General features: G+C 41.8%; 1 protein-coding gene and 1 long non-coding RNA gene across 3 annotated transcripts in view; one reads left to right on the forward strand and one right to left on the reverse strand.

The window, feature by feature from the left end:
- Nucleotides 1-13,052, forward strand: part of LOC123641861 (fatty acid desaturase 2-like protein FADS2B) — a 30,161-nt gene extending 17,109 nt beyond the window's left edge. The window contains exons 5-12 of the mRNA XM_045556795.1: nucleotides 1,009-1,134; nucleotides 3,994-4,054; nucleotides 7,051-7,127; nucleotides 7,322-7,419; nucleotides 8,444-8,540; nucleotides 9,886-9,965; nucleotides 11,188-11,313; nucleotides 12,575-13,052. Of these exons, the coding sequence (XP_045412751.1) occupies nucleotides 1,009-1,134; nucleotides 3,994-4,054; nucleotides 7,051-7,127; nucleotides 7,322-7,419; nucleotides 8,444-8,540; nucleotides 9,886-9,965; nucleotides 11,188-11,313; nucleotides 12,575-12,626 (717 nt within the window). The 3' untranslated portion in view covers nucleotides 12,627-13,052. The remainder of the gene's footprint in view (nucleotides 1-1,008; nucleotides 1,135-3,993; nucleotides 4,055-7,050; nucleotides 7,128-7,321; nucleotides 7,420-8,443; nucleotides 8,541-9,885; nucleotides 9,966-11,187; nucleotides 11,314-12,574) is intronic.
- On the reverse strand, nucleotides 10,322-13,181 carry LOC123641862. 2 transcript variants are annotated; one of them, XR_006736352.1, is made up of 4 exons: nucleotides 13,084-13,181; nucleotides 12,395-12,613; nucleotides 11,638-11,730; nucleotides 10,322-10,625 (listed from the first exon to the last, which is right to left on the reverse strand). It is a non-coding gene; the product is annotated as an uncharacterized LOC123641862 (long non-coding RNA). The 2 variants fall into 2 exon arrangements; XR_006736351.1 differs by lacking the exon at nucleotides 10,322-10,625 and having other exon boundaries at nucleotides 11,510-11,730.
- Nucleotides 13,182-20,567: the final 7,386 nt, after the last annotated feature.

Raw genomic sequence — 20,567 nt, forward strand, 5'->3', positions numbered from 1 at the left:
AATAGAGTATGTATTTTATGCTGACAGCCCACGTTAATTCGACTGGCCACATTTCAAGTGCTCAAGCCACATGTGGCTAATGGCTGTCGTACTAGACAGTGCAGAGTAGAACATGGATAAATTGGTTACTAAGAGATGTCAAATACGTGATAAAAACTACTCTACTGTTTGTTCTTCTGTAAATATTAATATGAACGAGGAAAAAATGAATATCTCAGTGTGCCAGCATTTTACATACAGCATCTCATGTCTCCCCGAACAACCCACGGAGGTAAATGTGCTTTTCTTATGTTTACTGGAGTTGGAGCTAAGAGGGTGGGTGATTTGCTCAAACCACACAGCAGTATTTGTACATCTAGTTTATGTAACTAGGTTGTTGTGCCTCCAAATCCTTTGCTTTATTACAACTTTCAGACTTTCAATGAGAGAGAGAATCACAAACAAGCTAATCAGAGGTGATTCAAGCTTGGCATCAGCTAAAATATTTTTATTCTCACTCATTTTGATCTGAAAGCATTGAAGCTGGAACATGCAATGATCTGAGCCAAACCCCACAGAGAGATCCCTTCAGATCCATTCTTTGAAATATTCATTGAAGTAGGAAACCTGGGGCCACTTTTTTTTCCAGAGCTAATTAAAGTCTTGGGGCTGAGGCTTCTTTGCATATAAAATAGGAATAATACTCTCTGCTCCATCTACTTTCAGATTTTTTTTTTTTTTTTGGTAAATGAAGATAAAATAACAGAAGGATAGAAAAACATTTCATTTCAACAGGATTTTATGATTTTCATTATTAGCCTGAAGTCATGTTTCTGGATCAGGGAATTATTTCTTCATAAGCTGTGAGAGCCTCTGTCCAATGAGTCATTCTGTGACCCAGCAGTGGGGGCAAGATCGAGAAACTCAAATATCTTATTTTGACTTTGAGAGTGGATTCAGAAAATTCTGACAGAGAAAGGTATTTCAGGAAAGAGTCCTTTCAGCTAACAAGCCCTCTCTTCTCCTCAGGGCCTGTCAGGAAACTGGTGGAATTACCGGCACTTCCAACATCATGTAAAAACAAACATCTACCCCAAAGACCCGGATATCAACATGGGTCCGCTTTTTCTGCTTGGAGATTTGCAACCTGTCAAGGTACGCTTAGAAATGCTGGCAGCTGAGAAATGTTCCTGGAAGTGGTTCCTGCAGAGGCTGACCTTTGGCCTTACCTTGGCAGGATCAAGCTGAATGCTCTGGGTTCACACATGATCTGGGAACATCGTTCCTTCTTTTAGGTCCAAAACATAGACTTGATGTAACTTAACCTGGGGTTGAAGGTTTGGAATCATGACTCATGGCTTTAAAGGTCATCTGGTCCAACCTCCTGCTCCAAGAACTAGAGAACCCACATCACTCTATTTGAGTCACCCCAGTGACAATGGGTCCCTGCCCAGTGCCTGTATGAATACCTCTGAGGCAACACCAGCCAGGGAGAGACAGTGGATCGAGACAAGTGAGTTTGGCAGTGACTGTCCAGAGTTTAATGAGGATGTGGAGAAATGTTCACCAAGAGAAGACAGGACAGTACTTTCTATAAGTACTAGATCACAAATATCTAAATATCTAGTTATCCCAACTACTTCTAGTCCAGTTAAAAGAGACTGTGCTGTTACAATTAGTTCATATACATTTTGGTGCATTTATACATAAACTACAGCCTAAATCTCTTGTACCACAACTAGAGATGCCAGCTCTAATTTGAACTTCTTCAACAACAGAAAATGGACAAGAAAAGTTATCTTCAAAATTTCTCAGTGATTGTTTTGTTTTAACTTCAACTTAAAACTACCATGTAAAGGACTATTTAAATTACCAGTCTTTTTTAGGAGGGAGTCTTCCTTAAACAAAGGAGATATTAGGATAACCAAAGAAATGTATCTCTCCTCAAAGGGAAATGCTGGCTCTTGAATGTCAGGTCTTTAGGAAGAGGTGTCTATCTCTTCTGGAAAAACTTAGATTTATAAAATAGAAGAGTTGTTCTCTGGGCCTACCTGGTATAGAAATGAAAAATCCTGCAACTTTTTGAAAATAGGTTTCCCAGTTTGGAGAAACTCACCCTCTTCCTCGGCTGAAATAGGAAACAAGGTCTCTTGCTTCAATTTAAAAAATAAATTGTTGGCTGTGATCACAAACTATTTGCGTTTGACAATGGCTCCCCAAACAAGTTGGACTTCCCTGATGTTTGTGCACTTCTATGCTTATCACTAGTATTGTGGTGTGTTGATTTCTCTAGTTGTTCCCCCCACTGTCCAGAGCAAGGGAAGTTGTCCCACTACAGTTCATGAAGCAGCCTGGCTCTCTCCCGCTCTGCCTTCCCTAGAGCTAGGCTCAGTGCACCTGCTGCCTCTGCACAGATGAGAGAGGCCCCTCTCCAGCTTCTGCAGCTGCTCCTGGGACACATGCCTAGAGTCTTAGAGTTCTCTGTAGTATAGTTTCAAAGCCACTGTACATGATACTGTTTATACTCTATTTAAATGCTAAAATTATTTAGATCCTAAAACTCAGCAGTTTCTCATCAAAAACATTTCTGATGAGCCCTGAGTTTTCCTTTCTTCCCTCTTCACTGCCAGTCTCTCTACTACTTTCTTCAGACATTAATTTCTTCCATAAACGTTTATTGAATCTTCTATGTGCTGAGCCCATGTCCTGAAAGACTTGGAATCCTTCTTTGAAGTGATAATCAAAATCAGTCCATTTAGATTTGTCAACTCCCAGGCAGTTTCCACCTAGTCCCTTTTCCGTATTTCCCGTTACTCAAATATTTGGAGATCTGGGAGTAACTGCAAATAGCTATTATTACTTCATCACCATGACAGTTCTTACGATTTGTGACAATAACAGAAGGCGGGACCAACCGCGCCAATCAAATAAGAGAAGAAATCTATGCACACGAAGGAACTTATCAAAGAAATAGGGGAAGCAAGAGTCAAACACTGCTTATAGCGTTGCAAATGAGTGAGCACAGAGAAAAATATGGAACAGGTATAAATTATCATTCATTTATTAATTCATTCAACAAACATTTATTGAATGTCTGCCAAGAATTGGAGATATAACCATTAATTCTATCTTCCTCTGAAAGCATTTTCTGTCTTTGTGCCCTGACCACAAGCCAAATTAACCAAGGGTACTGTTAGAAAGAGGAATCAAATTCTCACTAGTGAGTGTAACATAATACTTATATTATTATATATAATAAATAATTTTATATGAAATATAATAAAAATATATTAGCATCATGCCTTAAAATCACAGTGCGAGATCCATGATGAGAAAACAAAAGAGGAAAGATGGGACAGATAGGAGGGGGCCATGCCTATATCTTTTATCATATGATCATTTGGTATCTGTTGGAGGAATGACTGAAGATGGAGCCTGATTTACAAACAGAATACTAAATACCACAGTTGAAGAAGAGCTAGAAAAACTCATTAGAAATGTTCTTTTTCAGTCAGCATTTCACTTCATATAAGGAGAAAAATTTTCAAAACGATTTCCATGAGAATAAAAAAAAAATGTTAACAATCTCCATAGTCAGATGATCAGAATCCCCATAATCTATTCGTGAAAGAGGTGCCCACATTTAATTAAACCAAAAAGATGCCACAATATTTCCTCCCTTCCCAGTACTGGTTCTTCTAGTGCCTCAGGTTTGACAGCTAACAGAAACTGATTAGATGGCTCTCTCCATAGAGACTTTTTTTTTAATTTTTATTTCAGAATATTACCAGCGGATGGGAGAGGGTAGGAGGGGATAGGAAAATTCACACCTAACGAGGGTGGCATGCACTGTCTGGGGATGGAAACGCCTGTAGCTCTGACTTGGGTGGTACAAAAGCAATATATGTAATCCATACAGATATTAAACACACATACACACAAACACACATCCTTGAGTGTGATGACCAGAAGCATTTTCTCTTATTGTAGTTTTTTTTTTCTCTCTCCATTCAGTATGGCAAGAAGAAAATCAAATACATCGACTACAAAAAGCAGCACCTGTACTTCTACATGGGTGAGTCTGCCAGAGGCACATTCCTTACCATCCCATTTCCTTGAAGCCAGCACGGGTCAGCCAGAAGGCTGACTGCAGTTCTCTCACAGAAACCCGCCAGGTCTTACTGTTATTGAGAAAAGCGGCATGTCTTGTTTCAGACTCACTAAGGTACAAATCTGCAAAGGGAAATGGAAAAGCAAATAGGGTTTTTTTTGTTTTTGGTTTTTTTTTTTGAGACCGAGTCTCGCTGTGTTGCCCGGGCTAGAGTGAGTGCCGTGGCATCAGCCTAGTTCACAGCAACCTCAAACTCCTGGGCTTAAGGGATCCTACTGCCTCAGCCTCCCGAGTAGCTGGGACTACAGGCATGTGCCACCATGCCCGGCTAATTTTTTTCTATATATATTTTTTAGTTGGCCAGATAATTTCTTTCTATTTTTAGTAGAGACGGGGTCTCGCTCTTGCTGAGACTGGTCTTGAACTCCTGACCTCGAGCGATCCACCTGCCTCGGCCTCCCAGAGTGCTAGGATTACAGGCGTGAGCCACCGCGCCCGGCCACAAATAGGGGTTTTTAACCAGCACCTCCTCACTCTATGTCATGAGCAGGGAAGGAGGGAGACGCCCCACGATGGGGGGAAGGCAGCTGCCAGTCCAGGGATCTTGCATCCGGGACTCTCATCCTGGAAAGACGAAACACGTGTCAAGAGAAAAGGAGAGAGGTGTTTGGGAAGGGAGGGAAAGGAGATGGGAAAACAATCCTGAAGCATTTAGTGTGACACCAGAGAAAGGAGAGGCCCAGGGATAAAAGGCATCTCCCACGACCCCGTGTGGAAGAAAGCTGGCTGCTCCATGGCCTACATACAGCTGTAGAAGGCATGAGACCTGCACAGCTGAGTGTGAACACGTAGGCCAGGCCTGAAAGAAAGTAAGGTAGCTGAGTAATTCTGATGCCAAGAGAAGAACATAATGAGTGAGAAGCCTTTGCTCTTGACCAAAATCAAACTCATAGCAGCTCACAAAGAGAGTTTTCAAAGAATCTCAAATCTGCCCATCTAAAACATGCAACACACTTGGGAAGTAAACCAAAACAGAGGAGGAAACAAACATTTGCTGTAGATCAGTGGGTCTCAACCAGGAGCAATTTTGCCCCACCCCACCAGAGGACATTTGACAGTGTCCAGAGTCATTTCTTGGTTATCACAACACAAGTGGTGGGTGGTCCTGATATCCAGTGGGCAGAAGCCAGGGATACATTGTAAACATCCTACAATGCACAAGACAGCTCCTCATAACAAATAATCATCTGGCCAAAATGGCGACAGTGCTGAGGTTGAGAAATACTGGTGCAGGTGATCTCACTTGCCCAAGTGTCTGCCACTAGGGGCCACCTGTTACACGCCTGAGGAGGATGATGGTGGTGGGTGAATCTTTTGAACGGTGCAGCTGACCATCCCTGCTGGCTCCTCCACAGCTGGAATCCAACTTCCCCAACCCCGCACTCTCTGCTCCTTTTTTTGCAGGAATGAGGACATTGGTGCCCCATTCTGAAAGGTAACTGGTCCGTAGCCTACATAGATGTTCATTTGCACAAGAAACATCTGTTGGAGTTTCTTTAATGAACTTTCCAGAGAAATGCGTGTTTACCTCCCCTGTCTGCAGTGGGGCAATATGCCCTGAGCTAATGAAGAAAGAGTGAATGATGTGGATTCACTGCAGAATGCCCACCACACAAACCACACTGCCCCCCAAGAGCTGTCCCTGCAAATGCCAGTTTAGCATCTTGGGTGCAAATGAGCCCTACTCAAACTGTCTAAGAGAAAGAGAATTGGATATTTATTAAAGGCAGCAAGACAAATTTTATTCATGCCACTACAGCAGGGGAGAGAGACATCAGTATAAGGTGAACTTAATTCCGCTGAGACAAAGGTGAAAGAGAGGCTATTTAAATGCTGGGGCAAGCTAAAGAAAAAGTACTGAAAGATGTTGGTGAATTGGGTAGGGGTGGGGGAGTTGGTCCATGTGATTAGTCAGGCCATTTTGTCTGCTGACTAGGGCTTATTGAAGTTGGGCTCCTGCCCTCCCATAGAGACAGGGGGACAAAGTCCCTCTCTTTCTTGACAACTACATCTCAGAGGGATGGCTCCCAGTCCTTGAGAAAGACATTTCTGGGTTACAGAAGATATATCTCAAAGGAAGAGAGGAAGGATTTACAATTATAACTTTTCTAAAGTAAATGCTCTAAGAAAAGGAGGTCACGTGCCTAAAGTCAGGTTTGGGCTGGAATAAACAGTAAATTCTTTTGGCAGCATTGAGCTGTGTCAGGCAGAAACTTAAAGGAGGCTGGAGTCCTCCTATGGACAGGACACTGAGCTTTTAGAAACTATGCTAGTGTTTGTTCAAGTTTCTTAGAGTGAGATGGATGAAATCATTTGTGCTGAGAGTTTGCAGTCCTCAGAGGCAAAGGTTGAGACCTGGTCAAGGAGAAGAGGGCTCTGAGGATCCAGACTAGAGTTTGGCCAAGGAGAGAGTCTTTGCTGAAAGTCAAATGGTCTCCATAAGACTCCTGTGAGATCTGGGCAGCCTCAACGGTGCTGGGGGAGATGCAGGTAAATTACTCTTTGACCAGGAAATGAGCACACCTTCTCTATTTCCACCACCCTACCATACTGTGACAAGGCCCAATCCTAAGAATTTTGGGAGACTGAAGAACTCCAAGGACCTTGAAAAAATTTGAAATCTCAGAGCAGAAGCTCTTTGGAGATGCCTCCATCACAAATGACTCAAATCTTCAAAGCTTCCCTAGCCTCTGTGATGGAGCTAGAACCTAGAGCTGCTGACCAAATTCTTGGTTCAGCTCCATGAACTTGGAAAGTCCAATGGAGTCCAGAATGTGGACTTGCATCCCTTCTCAGGGCCAGCACTGCAGGAATGGCATGATAAGGACATAACACTCTTACTGACTTGCACTGGGGTCACATTCTAATCATGTATTCACCATGTTTTTGTTTCTTTGCAGTTGGGCTCCCCCTTCTCATGCCTGTATATTTCAACGCGAAATCCATGGAAATGATGTACCTCAGAAGAGACTGGGGGGTGAGTAACTTGGCTTATTCTCGGAAACCAACCAGGTAGAAGAGGAAAAATGAAAATGCCTGGTGCCCTCGAGATATATCTTCCTGGGGTAACAGGGCATAAGATTTAGCCAGTACCTGAAGGGACCCCAGGCCAATGAAGAGGAAATGAAATTATGTTCAGGGCATCTAACTTTCAAGTGCTTTTCTCTGCAGGACATCGCCTGGGTTAGCAGCTTTTATATCCGACATTTCATCACATTTGGCCCTTTCTATGGAATCTTTGGAACCCTATTGCTCATGTATTTGGTCAAGTAAGAATATTCTCTTATTACCATAACCCAGGTGCCCCTCTTACCCTCCTTATCAGAGCTATTTGTCTTTAGCAGATGATGACTCTGTGCCCCATTTCCTAGAACAGAGTGTTTTCAAGCAAATGAGAAAAAAAAAAAAACAGTTGAACTAGTTGAACAAGACAAGCTCCTTGCAAGAAGTATTATCCTGATCTCCACTTTCCACTTTTTTCCTACTGGCTTGATTCTCAGTGAAGCATTTCAGTGGATGCCCAAGTCCCTTAAAACTGTAATCTATTAATAGTTAGATATCATAATCTGTAGCAAAGGTAATGACAGGGCAGCATTTTTTTAAAGTTCTTTTATGACTGGAGATTTTCCCAGAACCAAAGTGACCCCAGACTATTATTTTTGCCTGAATAGCCCTCTACAACTTTCCAATGTATTCCTCCCTCATTCTGTTGCATTATTCTTCTAAATCCTAAATAATTGTAAGGATAATGGTAGCTACTATGCTTCAGGCACTTTGTCGAAGGCTTTACATGTATTATCTTATTTGATGTAATCCTCGAACAACCCTGCAAAGTAGATAGTATCATCTTCATTTTTCGGCTACAAGAATTGAAGTTCAGAGAGATTAAATTACATGCCCAAAGGTATTTAAGAGCAAGCTGGGGCTAAGGCCAGTGCCAAACCAGAACTTGAACCCACTCTATCTGGGTCCACTTTGCATATGCCCTGGAGTTCTCCTGGTGTCTGTGATCTTTGTACCAGAACTACAGAAAACTTTAGAAGCACAGCTCTAGACGTCTGGCAGCAGGACAGGTCACGTGGCTGAATGCTTAGTGTGTCATCTCTAATTATAAAGGACATAAAGGGCTTTCAAAGAGGAAAAGGAATGACCACCATTTTACTGGAAACTTTGAGCCTTTTTCATTTCCTCCAATACCCAGCCAGCTCTTCCAGGGGTTATGAAAGCCTAGTGATGTGGTTGCTACTGAAAAGCCCCAAAGTGTCATCACCTGCTCCTTTTATTGCCCCCAAGGTTCCTTGAAAGTCCCTGGATTGCATATGTTACCCAGATGAGCCACATACCAATGCAAATGAGCACAGAGGAGAACCGGGACTGGCTCAGCACTCAGGTAATAGCGGAGGGAGAATCCTTCAAACCACACTGATTTAGAATCTGGTTACCTCAAATGATAATGACTCACTCTTAAAGAGTACGTGCCATGGCAGGGCCAGGGACTGGCAAGTGCTCCACATTTATCTACATGAGTTATTATTTAATTATAAAACTGAATGATTATTCTTACTTTACAGATGATAAAATTGAGGCACGAAGAAACTGCATAACTTATATAAGGTCACACAACTAAGTGGGTGAAGTAGGTTTTAAACCTAGGCAGTTTGATTATAGGTCCTTTCCTCTAAACCAAGGGTCAGTCAGCTCCACTCCAGAGGCCAAATCTAGGCCACTGCTTGCTTTTGTAAATACAGTTTTATTGGAAGGCAGCCATGATCACCCATTTAATACTCTTTGTCACTGCATTCATGCTGCAACAGCAAAGTTGAGTAGTTGTGAAAAATTTTACTGACTAGTACTTTATAGAAAAAGTTTGCTGACATGAAATCAAAACATGTTGATATCAGAATGATTGCTATCTCATGTTTAGTAGCCCCTGGAAAATTCCACTGTACAAGCATGAGAAAATGAGAATGAAAAAGCCAAATAATGTCTTAGAAGTATTATGGAAGTAGTTTCAACCTTGTAGATTTCATTAAGGCATCCTGGAGAACCTCCAGATTCTCTGAACTACACTTTAAGAAACACTAACAGAACAATACCAGATACAGCATTCAAAATGGCAACAATCCCAGCCAGAATAAAACCTTTAAAAAAAACATTGAATAAAATGATATTCATAAATGTTTTTAATCATGGCAGCATAGAGAAGCTATGAACTCCTTCTCAGGATAATGTTTTTAATGCATAAAATATATAAGATTACAAAGGAAACTGCTTAAATTGGAATGTACTTCCATGCAAAAATCTCTTGTGTAGAACCTTTGAACCAATTACTTCTCATTTAGAAGTCCTTCAAGTCCACTGTATAGAAATGGCATTTACCCCTGCAATCCCAACCGAAATCCTACAACCCTACTTCCGACTGGCAATGTGCTCATTTATGACACCTCAGTCTTCCATATCTCAGGGTTGATAGTGACTTTTCCCCCTCAAATCCTACATACTTTTTTATATAGATTTCCCTGTGTGTACTTCTTAGCAAAATGTCTAATTTCCTTCTTGAATTGTAAATTCTTGAGATTAGGGACTCTATCTTTTATATTCCTCATAGTTTCTTACGTAAAGTAGGCACTCACTAAACACTCCTCAAGTGATTGACTAAACAGAAGAATAAATAAACATTTTCTCTGTTTGACACTTGAGCTCATTTATATTTAATGTAAGCTTTTTCTTTGCAGGTCTTGGCCACCTGTAATATTGAACAGTCCTTTTTCAATGACTGGTTCACTGGACACCTGAACTTCCAAATCGAGCACCAGTGAGTAACAGAAATAGTCCATGACAGAGGCAAAAGTAGTCACTTATAACAACCCCAAATACAGTCTAGACCGGAGCCTTAGGCTAAGGGTCTCAGATGGGAAAAAATGAATGAGGTTTCTCTAAAGGTTGCTATCTTTCCATCAGCATCAGTGGTAAGGGAGGGAAGAAAGAAAGGAAGGAAGGAGGCATTAACAATTCTGAGTATGGAGTGGAATCTTGGAAAAATACCAGTGACTCAGTTTCCAGACACCTGCAGGCTTAGGAATTTGTGATCGTTTTCTAGGTATTTGGTTTGTTGGTGAAAACCGAGAAAAATCATACCACTTGCATAACCAAGTTGTGTTGAAATTTAATTAGAACATAAATACCTGTCTCTGTAGAGCCAAAGTTACAAAATAATCAAAATGAAACCCAGTCTCTGATGCAATTTCCAAATCGTATCTGGCAATACTTCACCAATGGGTCAGTTATGTGGACACACAACAAAGAAAGAGAAAACGATGACACTTGGAAAGCCAATCCCTTTGGAATATTCAGGGGAGGGGCTTTTCCCATCCTTTTTATCTAAGGTATATCTGGGATTGTCAGAGGAGAAAAGAGATCTTTTAGCTGTGCAAAGGGTTCCCTCATCCTTTCTTTCATGTTAGTCCTTTAAAACCTGAGGAAAACAAGAAAGCATTATTATTATTCATATTTTACCAAACAGGAAGTTAAAACCCAAGAAGTTCACTGGCTGGTTGGTAGAATCCTTTAGTTAAGAAGGCATTATCTTATTCCTGTCCTAGGATTTTCCATATATACCCTGACTAGAACTTATTGAATACTCATCTAGTCATCTGTTCAAGGCTCAGGAGTTAGATGGATAGAGAGAAAGAGAAAGATAGAGACAGAGACAGGGAAGTGGATATCTCCAGCTCTCCTAGCTAACTCAGAATGATAGACAATCCATACCTTCATTTGACCTGGCCAAAAATAAACGTATTCTATGGAGCTAACATTAATCTATTAGCATTTTCCAAATATTTACCACCCACGGAGCTTGCAGAGGTGTTAAGAGATAAGATTAGACTATTTTAGCAAGAGTTTTTGAACTTCCCAGAAGCATTGTGCAAGGTCAAGGTTGGGTCTGCATTGTTGTTGTAATTTTATTTGGTAACAGAGGAAAGAAAAGTCCTTTGGGCTTCTCTTTAGTTCTAAGTTTCTATTTCCTGTTTCCCTAGCTTGTTCCCCACAATGCCACGCCATAATTATCACAAAGTGGCACCTCTGGTGAGGTCACTGTGTGCCAAGCACGGATTGCAGTACGTGAATAAGCCCATGCTGACGGCGTTTGGAGATATTGTCAGGTAAGAACATAATTTCTTTCGGCTCACAGCTCTCACTTCTCTTCTCTGCCAGTCCCCAGACTACTCACTGGCTTGTCAGTCATTCACCCAACACGCATTTATTAAGGGGCACCTGTGTGCTCAGCATGGACACAAGACTCTGCAGGGAACCATCTCAACAACAAAGATATTAATAACAATAACAATACCACTCACCTGTTGCCTTCTACAGGTACTTCTTAGTGAAAATGCCTTACTCCCTACTAAATTTCACATTTCTTGAAGACCAAGATGTGTGTTATTTCCTTTCCCCCCCCAGAGCTCTGTACATACTTTAGAACTTACGTGGTGGGAGAGACTGTGGAATCATCTGGTCCAGTGTTGCAAATGTAGATACCTCAGGGTCCAGTGGGACATAAACCTCTGAATCAGGCTGGGCTGATTGATTAAGAATAGTGAAGTGTGCAGGAAACAAAAATCCAAACTCATCCTTAGATGTTCACATACAATTATCTAGAGAACATTGATTGTGCAGGCCTGATCTGATCTAATTCCTGACTAATCCTCCAACTTCAGACTCTCCATCACTCCCCTCCTCCCTCCCTGCCCTCTAGATACCCACCTTCAGTTGCTACAAACTCCCTGCCACGGGCCATCTCATGCCTTTGTCACTTTTTTCTTCCAAATTATCATCTCCCCTCATATCGCCTTGTCAATTCCCATTCACTTTCCAAGTCTCATCTCAAATGCCTTTTCCCCATGTCAGTCTTCTCTGTCCCTCTGGACTAAATCCATCACATGTTCTTGGAGCACCTGGTTCTCTTCATTTGTGGCCTTTATCACAATAATTTTTAAATAACATCAGGGTAACAAATTATTTAACATGTGTCTCTCAAGCTAGACCAGGAACTCTATGTGGACGGAACTTCAATCTATCCTAGTCATTGCTGTATCCCTAGAGCCCAGAAAAATTTCTTCCACCTTATAAAATAGGGCAGGTGAGTGTATGTAGGATGAGTTGTTATAGTGGTGTGTGGGGGCACAGAAGAAAATTAAATGAAACAAAATCTCAATCTCCTCCATAAAGGAAAGGTGAACTCACCTGCTAAAAGCAATTTGGTGTATCTGACCCCTCTCCACTGGTGAACAGAGAACGGCATTTCTCAGATATAGCTGGAACTGATAGCATTGCCCTGAACAGGGCAGAGGAGTAAATTTCATGGAGAAGCCCCTTTTACATTACAATCTCGCCTGCTGATGACTTCATTTACTTCTCCCACAGGGCTTTGAAGAAATCTGCAGCTCTCTGGAAGGATGCTTACTACGAAACATGATGCACACATGTAATTGCAACTCTGAAGGGGGTTGGTGGATGTGAAGAGCCCTTCCTGCTTAACTGGGAATTAATTAGCAGGACTGGCATATCTGAGTGTGCAAGAAATGTGAATCCCAAGGACACCTGATAACCCCTTCCCTGAAGGTCTTCTGCAAATAGGAAGCCAGGAAACACAAGAGGACATTGGTCAGGGTGACAAAAAGGAAGTGGAAGCCCAATGTTTTTATTTGTTCATTAGGATTTTAAACAAGGTGTTTGTTGTTTAGGGATTCATAAACATGTAGAAATGCTATAAGAGAATAGCAAACACAAAATTGAGGATCACATGGGTAAAAGGGTGCTAGGTAAGAACAAAAATTTACCAGTGGAGTACATTTTAATTTGCTTAGGGTTGCTAGTGAATAAAAAGCATCATTTTTCTGAATTCACCATCTCAACTGATTTTTCTCACTCACCCTTTGGTGACTGCTATTTGCACTGGTAAGGCATTGACTGTATTTCTCTTGCTGGTTCAACACCCTTCCCAGAGGAGAAGAACCGAAGACTGCTGCTTTCATGGCTTCCCAGACTGCTGAGCACTGACTGAGTTAGAATTTGAATAACCTGTCCTGCAGGTTATCTTATCACTGTACTTCGTGCCTTGGGGCTCGGCTCTATGGCATATGAATGAAGGTGGATTAATCAACTAGTCTCCTGTTTTTTACACTACACGACTTCCAAGAGTTATGTCATAGTCCTACCCAAAACTCTCCAGTGGATTCCCATGGCTCTTGGAATAGAGAGCAAACCTTGAGACTGCCCCACCTGGTACCACTCTGGCCTTGTTCCCTCTGCTTTTGCCCACGGGCTGTCTTCAAGTGTTCATGCTCCCTTCTGCCACAGGGCCTTTGCTCCTGATCCCAGTGTCTGAACCACTTTGTCACCCTCCCTGCCCTCACTCCCTCTCACCTGGCCATGCTCATCTTCAGATGAGCACTCATCTTCAGATCTTAGCACCCTTATCACGTCTCAGCATAGCTTTACCCCCCATCCCAGGGACTCTGCCCTGCTGAGTCAAGGCCTACTGTGGTGTGATCTGTAGCAAGTACCACAGGTATAATTTTACATTCATTGGTATAATTTCTTAATTTGTTTGCCTTCCCCTCCAGCCTGCAATATCCATGACAGCAGGAACTGCCTGACATGTTGTAGACACCCAGTGAAGATGCACTCAAGGCAGGAAGGGAGAAATGCATGGATGGATGCCAATCCTAAGGGGCTACAACTAAAAAAGTCCTCACTGGCCCCTCTCATGGAGACACATCCTTTTGTTTAAGAACTCACCAGGAAGTTTCTCCTGATAACTAGAAAAACTTTTAAAGTTTTCTATCATGAGAATTTTCTGATTATGAAAATATATTAATGTAATTCTTTCCAGTTAGGTAGAAAGATAAGTTTTATCAAATATAGGAGGAGCACTTCTATATTCTAATTATGATTTTTTTTGTTTTATTGTGGTAAGAACACATCATGAGAGCTACCCTTTTAACATATATGTTAAGTGTACAAAACAGTATTGTTTTCTGTAGGTGCAGTGTTGCAAAGCAAATCTCTAGACCTTATTCATCTTGCATAACTGACATTTTATACCTGTTGACTAGCAACTTCTATTTTTTTCTTCCTCCAGCCCCTGGCAACTACCATTCTATTCTTTGCTTCTATGAATTTGGCTATTTTAGATACTTCATATAAGTAGAATCATGCTTCACATAATGTTTTCAAGGTTAATTTATGTTATTGCATATTGCAGGAATTCCTTCTTTAGGCATGAATAATATTTCATTGTATGTATATATCACATTTTTTGTCCATTTATCCACTGATGGACATTTAGGTTATTTCCACATCTTGGCTATTGTGAATATTGCTTCAATGAACATGGAAGTGCTAACTCTTTGAGATTCTGATTACAACTTTTTTTAACACATACCCAGAATTGGGATTGCTAAGTAAAATTCTTACAAATACTATGACCATGTATTATTAGTAAGTTTTGAGCTACATCCTTCATGGATATTATTCCATTTAATTTTTATAACAGGACCATGGGACAGGTGCCATAAATAACCTCATGTTAGAGATGAAAAACCTTAGGTTTAGGAAGGCTAAGCAATTTTCCTGATGTCACAGGTAAGAACTGGTGGAGTAGAGTTCCAGACCCAGGGATATCTGAGTTCACAGTCAAAGCTCTTTAATTCCCATGACAGGAAATACAAACTAAAGGAGAATTAAATGGCAGGAATTCAAACCAGGGGAAATTCATCTTTCCTATGGCTATATTTCTATGGCTTTCCTTGATTCCCTATTTCTTCTAAAGTTTTACTCTTATTGGCAAAATTGCAATGAGAATTTGCCTGCACTTTCAGTTGGCCATTAAATAAGAGTGACTGGATTAGAAGTCAGGAACCTAAATTTTAATTTCAGCTTATTAATTTAGTGCCCTAAAATGAACTTGGCCAGGTCAGTTACACACTTGATACCTCAATCCCCATCTTTGTATAGGGCTGGGGCATAATATTGCATGGTCTGTGTGCATCATTGCATGTTGTGACAATGAAATGAAGTAAGGCAAATGGAATGACTTCATAAGCAGGAAACACCCATTCAGATTCTAATTATTGTCATTATTATTGTGATGAGAGTTCCTCCCCTCCCAGAGCCACTAAAAGCAAAAAAATCCACAGAATGACACAGACCCACAGAATGGGCATCTTTCCTCAGATGAAAGGCTTATGAGTCACAAATGGAAAAAGTGACTTCTCCTGTTGCAACAAGTAACGCCCATGAATCACATTCCACTTCTGAGTGTACTTAATTCCCTGGGACCAGAATCCAGCTCTCTGGCTGGGGAGGAGGGTAGAAAGCCAGGGTTCTAGTTATCCACACTCCTGGCTGATCATGGAAGTGTGCAATTCTTATTGTTGAAAATCTTACTAATGCTATACAACATAAGTATATTTTTGTTGCCTAATCAGTGTATAATACAGGAATCTCTTGACTGCTTCCTTGTTTGTCATCCACTCTCCTAAAAGTGCAGAAAGTATAGGAGATTGAACTTAAATTTTGTAGAAGGCAGGGATACACTCAGGTACTCTTTCTTTCCGGCATTATTTCTGAAACAGACAGGAAGGTTTAAAGAATTTTAACAATTCCATCCCCCAGATGGTGCGTACCACACCCATTAGGTGTGAATATCCCCATCCTCTCCTCCCCCCTCCCATCTGCCTGACACATGCTAAGTGTTACTAATATACGTGCATTTAAGTGTTGATCAGTTAACACCAATTTGATGGTGAGTACATGGGGTGCTTGTTCTTCCATTTGTGTAAAAAATAAAATAAAAAAATAAAAAATAATAATTTTACACCAGACAACAATATAGCAATCAGTTGAGTTCAACATTAACATTTTAGTAAATTTGCTTCATCCCATATATATTTATCTATCCATCTTTTAATTTATCCAGTAATTTATTTCATTTTTTTATGCAATGTAAGTTTCCTGGGGCTTATTTTTATAATTAAAACTCAGATTATGCAGACAACAAAGAATATTTCTCCTCTTCAATAAGGAATTGGTGAAAATTGTGTATGGCAGCTTCATCTCTAAGGGAATATAATGTAGTTACCATTTCTGCAAAATTATTAACTCAAAACAGAATAAACCTTTTCTCACATATATGTCTTGCATTAATTTTCATTTATTCATGTAGCCTTTATGTTCATGATTCCCTTTCATCTGCACCACTTATTGAGCACCTACCATGAATCCGTCACTGGCCCGGGTGCTGTGACAAGAGGCAGAAGCCCTACCTCTAGTTTGCATTCTCATGGAGAAGGCAGTCAATAAACAAGCAAATGGAAGGAAAACCAAGATGATTATGTATAATTATGCGAGAGAGGATGGTAAGCAGTGGACTAGATTACTCAAAGGAGTCAGGAAAAGGTGAGTCTGTGAAGAATGTTGAAGGAGGCTGCCGTGACAGCCTGACGAGCAGGATCATCAGAGGCAAGTGCAAAGGCCCTGAGGCAGGAACTGTTCAAAGAACAGAGCAGGACACTTGTGTGACTGTGGAATAGTGTGCAAAGTTGTTTCCTCACTATCTCACTTAAACTTCATTTCTTCATGATTGATTATGGTTTGCTTTGCCTTTCTGACAGCATTCAAAATAATTTTCTATTATTTACACAAGCATAGTTTTCTCTAGGGAGTCTTCCTAGACTTAAATTACCAGATTAATTCTCCCTTTATAAGCTCCTTTGCCCTGTGCACCTCACTGACACAGCTGATCTCTTCCTAGGCCAACCACTAGACTTTAAACTCCTTGAGGGCAGTGACTCTGTATACTGTTTTTCATTAATGTTTCTCCAGCCCTTAGTCATTATTTGGCATAAAGTGGGTGTTCAATAAATGTTTTAATAATTAGTTATTTATTTAGAGCAACAGTAGAAAAGCCTGGAAAGTTAAATTGGGTTTATATTTTTTTAAAAAATCATCTAAAATGCTAGGCTGGAAAGTATATGCTTGATTTCATCACCACATGAGTCCACAGAAAAGAATGTGAAGGAAACTGTCATGAGATTCAGATGGGCAGGATCACGACAGGCAAGTGCAAAGGCTTTTGAGCTAGGGAGTGGAGCAACTGGAATTGACTCCAGAAAGACCCATCATAAACCACACAAAGGAAAGAGTGGAAGAGGGAGTAGCACAGAGGTGGGGAGATCAGCTAAATGTCTATTGCAACAACCTGGGTGAGAGAAGACGAGAACCTGAGTTCAGCTGGTGGTACAAATATGAGATGTAAAGTAATAAATAGAGACACACCATGGAGGCTGGAACATGATAAGGAATTAAACAACTGGGGAACCTAAAGACAACTCAAAGTTTGGATTGTGGGTGCTGAAAAAGTAGAGGAGAAGGAAAAGTAGATGATGGAACAAACACAAAGCGTTGCTTTCAAAAGTCTTGAGCTTAAGAAAACTTAAAAGAGATGTCTAGGAGGTAATTAGAGAAATGTCCTTCTGGAACTTGGAAAGGAAATCAGGATAAAATAAGAGATACCAACTTGGACATACTCTCCAGAGAGTTCATCAAGAAAAAAGTATATATAGAGAGAGTTGATTTGACAGAGAATCTGAAGGACGTCTTCACTACAAAGGAGAAAGGAAAAAAGGAGTCCAGAAAAGATTTTTAAAAAAAGATTGGCTGAGACCTAGAAGAAGAAACAAGAGAAGATAGGAGGCAGAAGGTGGGAGAGGAAACAGGTCAGAAGTGGCTGATAAACAAAGACAAATACTGAGACAAGGCATTGTAGACACAAGGCTATTTAATTTTGTGTTTGACTAACTTTGTTGAATTTGAAAAAGTTGAGTTGTGTTAATATCAAGAAGGAACTAAACACCCAGGCTGAAGAATGTACTGAAATGTTGCCACTATGTTCTGAAAGGATTATTTTGCTAATGTTTAAAAGTATGTTATTATTTTAAAAAACACAGATAAGGATCTTATATTTGTATACCACCAAAGTATTTTTCTAAAATGGCACAAACATAAAATTTTAAGATTTCTATAAAACATAAAGCTACATGGAATAGGATTCTCATCCTCCACAGTGACTGACCCAGGAACTACAGCTGCCCCAGGCCCCACCTGGCTACAATGGAGAGAGGAGGGGATCAATATCTCAGCACATCATGGTGTTCCAGCACACGGGTTGGAAGCTCTGGCTTCTAGTCTACACCACTGACAGGGCACCTGTCTGAATTTCACTGCTAGTCCTACGGGCAGAGATACTATTCAGACAGTTTACCTCTATCAGTTATTACAACATTGAGATACTACCATGTTAGTCAGTAAATAGCCACTCCTCTAAGTCCCACAACTCTCTCTCCCCCAGCCCCACCCCCACCAACCTGCCCCTTCTGCCCGGACAACCCCAACCCCACCTGGCCTGCCCCAGAATTGGGGTGGGTGGAAATTTTCCATACCTTTAGGCCCTTCTTCAATGGACTGAGAAAGAAGCTCATTTACAAAAGACAAAAATGCTGTCCAAAATCAAATTTAAAGTCCAGGCCTTGGATAATTTGACCTTGACCATTTTAACACAGTCTATAAAGCATCCCAATTGAGAGCAACAACCATGCCACAAAACGTCACTATGTAGTAAAGGAAACAATAAATAAACCTTTTTCTCATGATGAAGCGTTCCCCAAATTCCTGGTAATTGCTACCCAGGATCCAACTGTCATTCAGAGGCACTCTGCTCAGGGGGACCAAGAAAATGCCTCAGCAAATGGAATTTTTAAAGCCTGTAATTTGAAAGCTTTGTTTAGTCAATTGAGGAAGTTTTCACAGGAGCAATGTGGGTCCCCTTCTCTTTGAAACAAACCCATACATTGATTCACACCAAGAGAATGTGCATGATGACACATGCTTTATTGGGGAAAAACTAGGCAGAGCTGAAGAGACAAATGAGGTTGAAATGGGAGAATTTCTAGCCATGGGGTGTAGTAAGCAGAACCCCGCACTTGGGTTCTCTTAATGGTTATACCAGTTAATGCTCCTAACTCAACGTCTGGGCAAAATTGCTGTCCGGAGACACCAGGTGCCAGAGCATCTCAGCAAGAAGGAGAAGTTTTGGATGAAAAAGAAAAAACAGACAGAGAAACATAGATTGTATGTGAGTCTGAAGGAGGGATGCCAGAGCCTTTGGGAGACTCCACAGTATGAAATTGCAGTGCAGAACAAGAAGGATCGAAGTAGTGGCAAAGACAAACCCCCAAGAGGCTTGGAGTCCAGCAAGAAGGGTAGGGGGAGCGGTTTGTTTCTCCCTCCCTTGCATATCTGACAGTCAGTGGGATCCTGAGCTGCTGGAGAGATATTCTGTCCCCATGAACCCAGGGGCTGCTGCCACCTGTGGGCTGGGAACTTCTTGTGGACAGAGCACCAGGCTCCCAGTCCCCTGGGCCACTTCCCACCACCACAGACCCAAGCTAGGACAGCAGACGCCATATTGCTTCTCCACCCACTGTGTACCTTTGTCCTCCCCAGGGGGCTTCAACTCCTCAGGTTTCATCCTGCTCATTTCTACACAGACATTTCCCAACTCCTGCCCAGACTACGGGAGCCACCAGGGTCTAATGGGTCCCACGTGATCTTCATGACTTCAGAGCCTGGACATTCTGGGTGGACTGCCTCCCAGAGAGAGGGTCAGAGATGACCAGAGTGTTAGCATTCCTCCATACAGGCCCTTTTCCTCCCCTTCCTCTCACCCACCATGGCTGTGAGAGAAACAATTGTGTCACCACACCGAGTCTTCCACAGAGAGTGGGGCTCAGGCCTTTCCTCTTGCTGCCCTGCAGTGATCTGAGGGGTGCTCAGACTGTGAACTCGTTGCTTGCCAGCCCTCCATGGTGATTCTTGCCTGGTAACTCCATCAGAGCAGGGCATGCCCCGAGGCAGAGGGACATTGATCTTGCTAAGCGCCCCCATGGATGACTTGGGACCAGCACACTTCTCCCTGGCAAGGTCAGGGATTGATCTTCTTGGTCTCAGAAGGTGAGGGAACCTGCATGGGCAGATCTTGGGGGAGGGTTCAGTGTGGGTCCCAGCTGCGGCATGTTCATGGGCCACCCCTTCCCCCATGGGAAGGCCACACTCTCAGCTCAGGCTGGGATACTGGGTGGGGAAACTCCCAGCCCACAGCAAGTATTGGGGGAGCTCAGCTGGATTAGGCTCCTGCCTACGGGCAGGACTTAAAGAAAAACTATAGAGCAGAGGAGGGGGGAAAGGAGCGACGCCCACTGCAGACTGCCAGTTTGTGAATCTCAGATGGACTTGCCTCCACAAGCGGACTTTCTGGTTGGGTGGGACCACTTCAGCCCCTCCCTGGCAGATCCGC

Source organism: Lemur catta, chromosome 7 (assembly GCF_020740605.2).
Source record: "Lemur catta isolate mLemCat1 chromosome 7, mLemCat1.pri, whole genome shotgun sequence".
NCBI lineage: Eukaryota > Metazoa > Chordata > Mammalia > Primates > Lemuridae > Lemur > Lemur catta.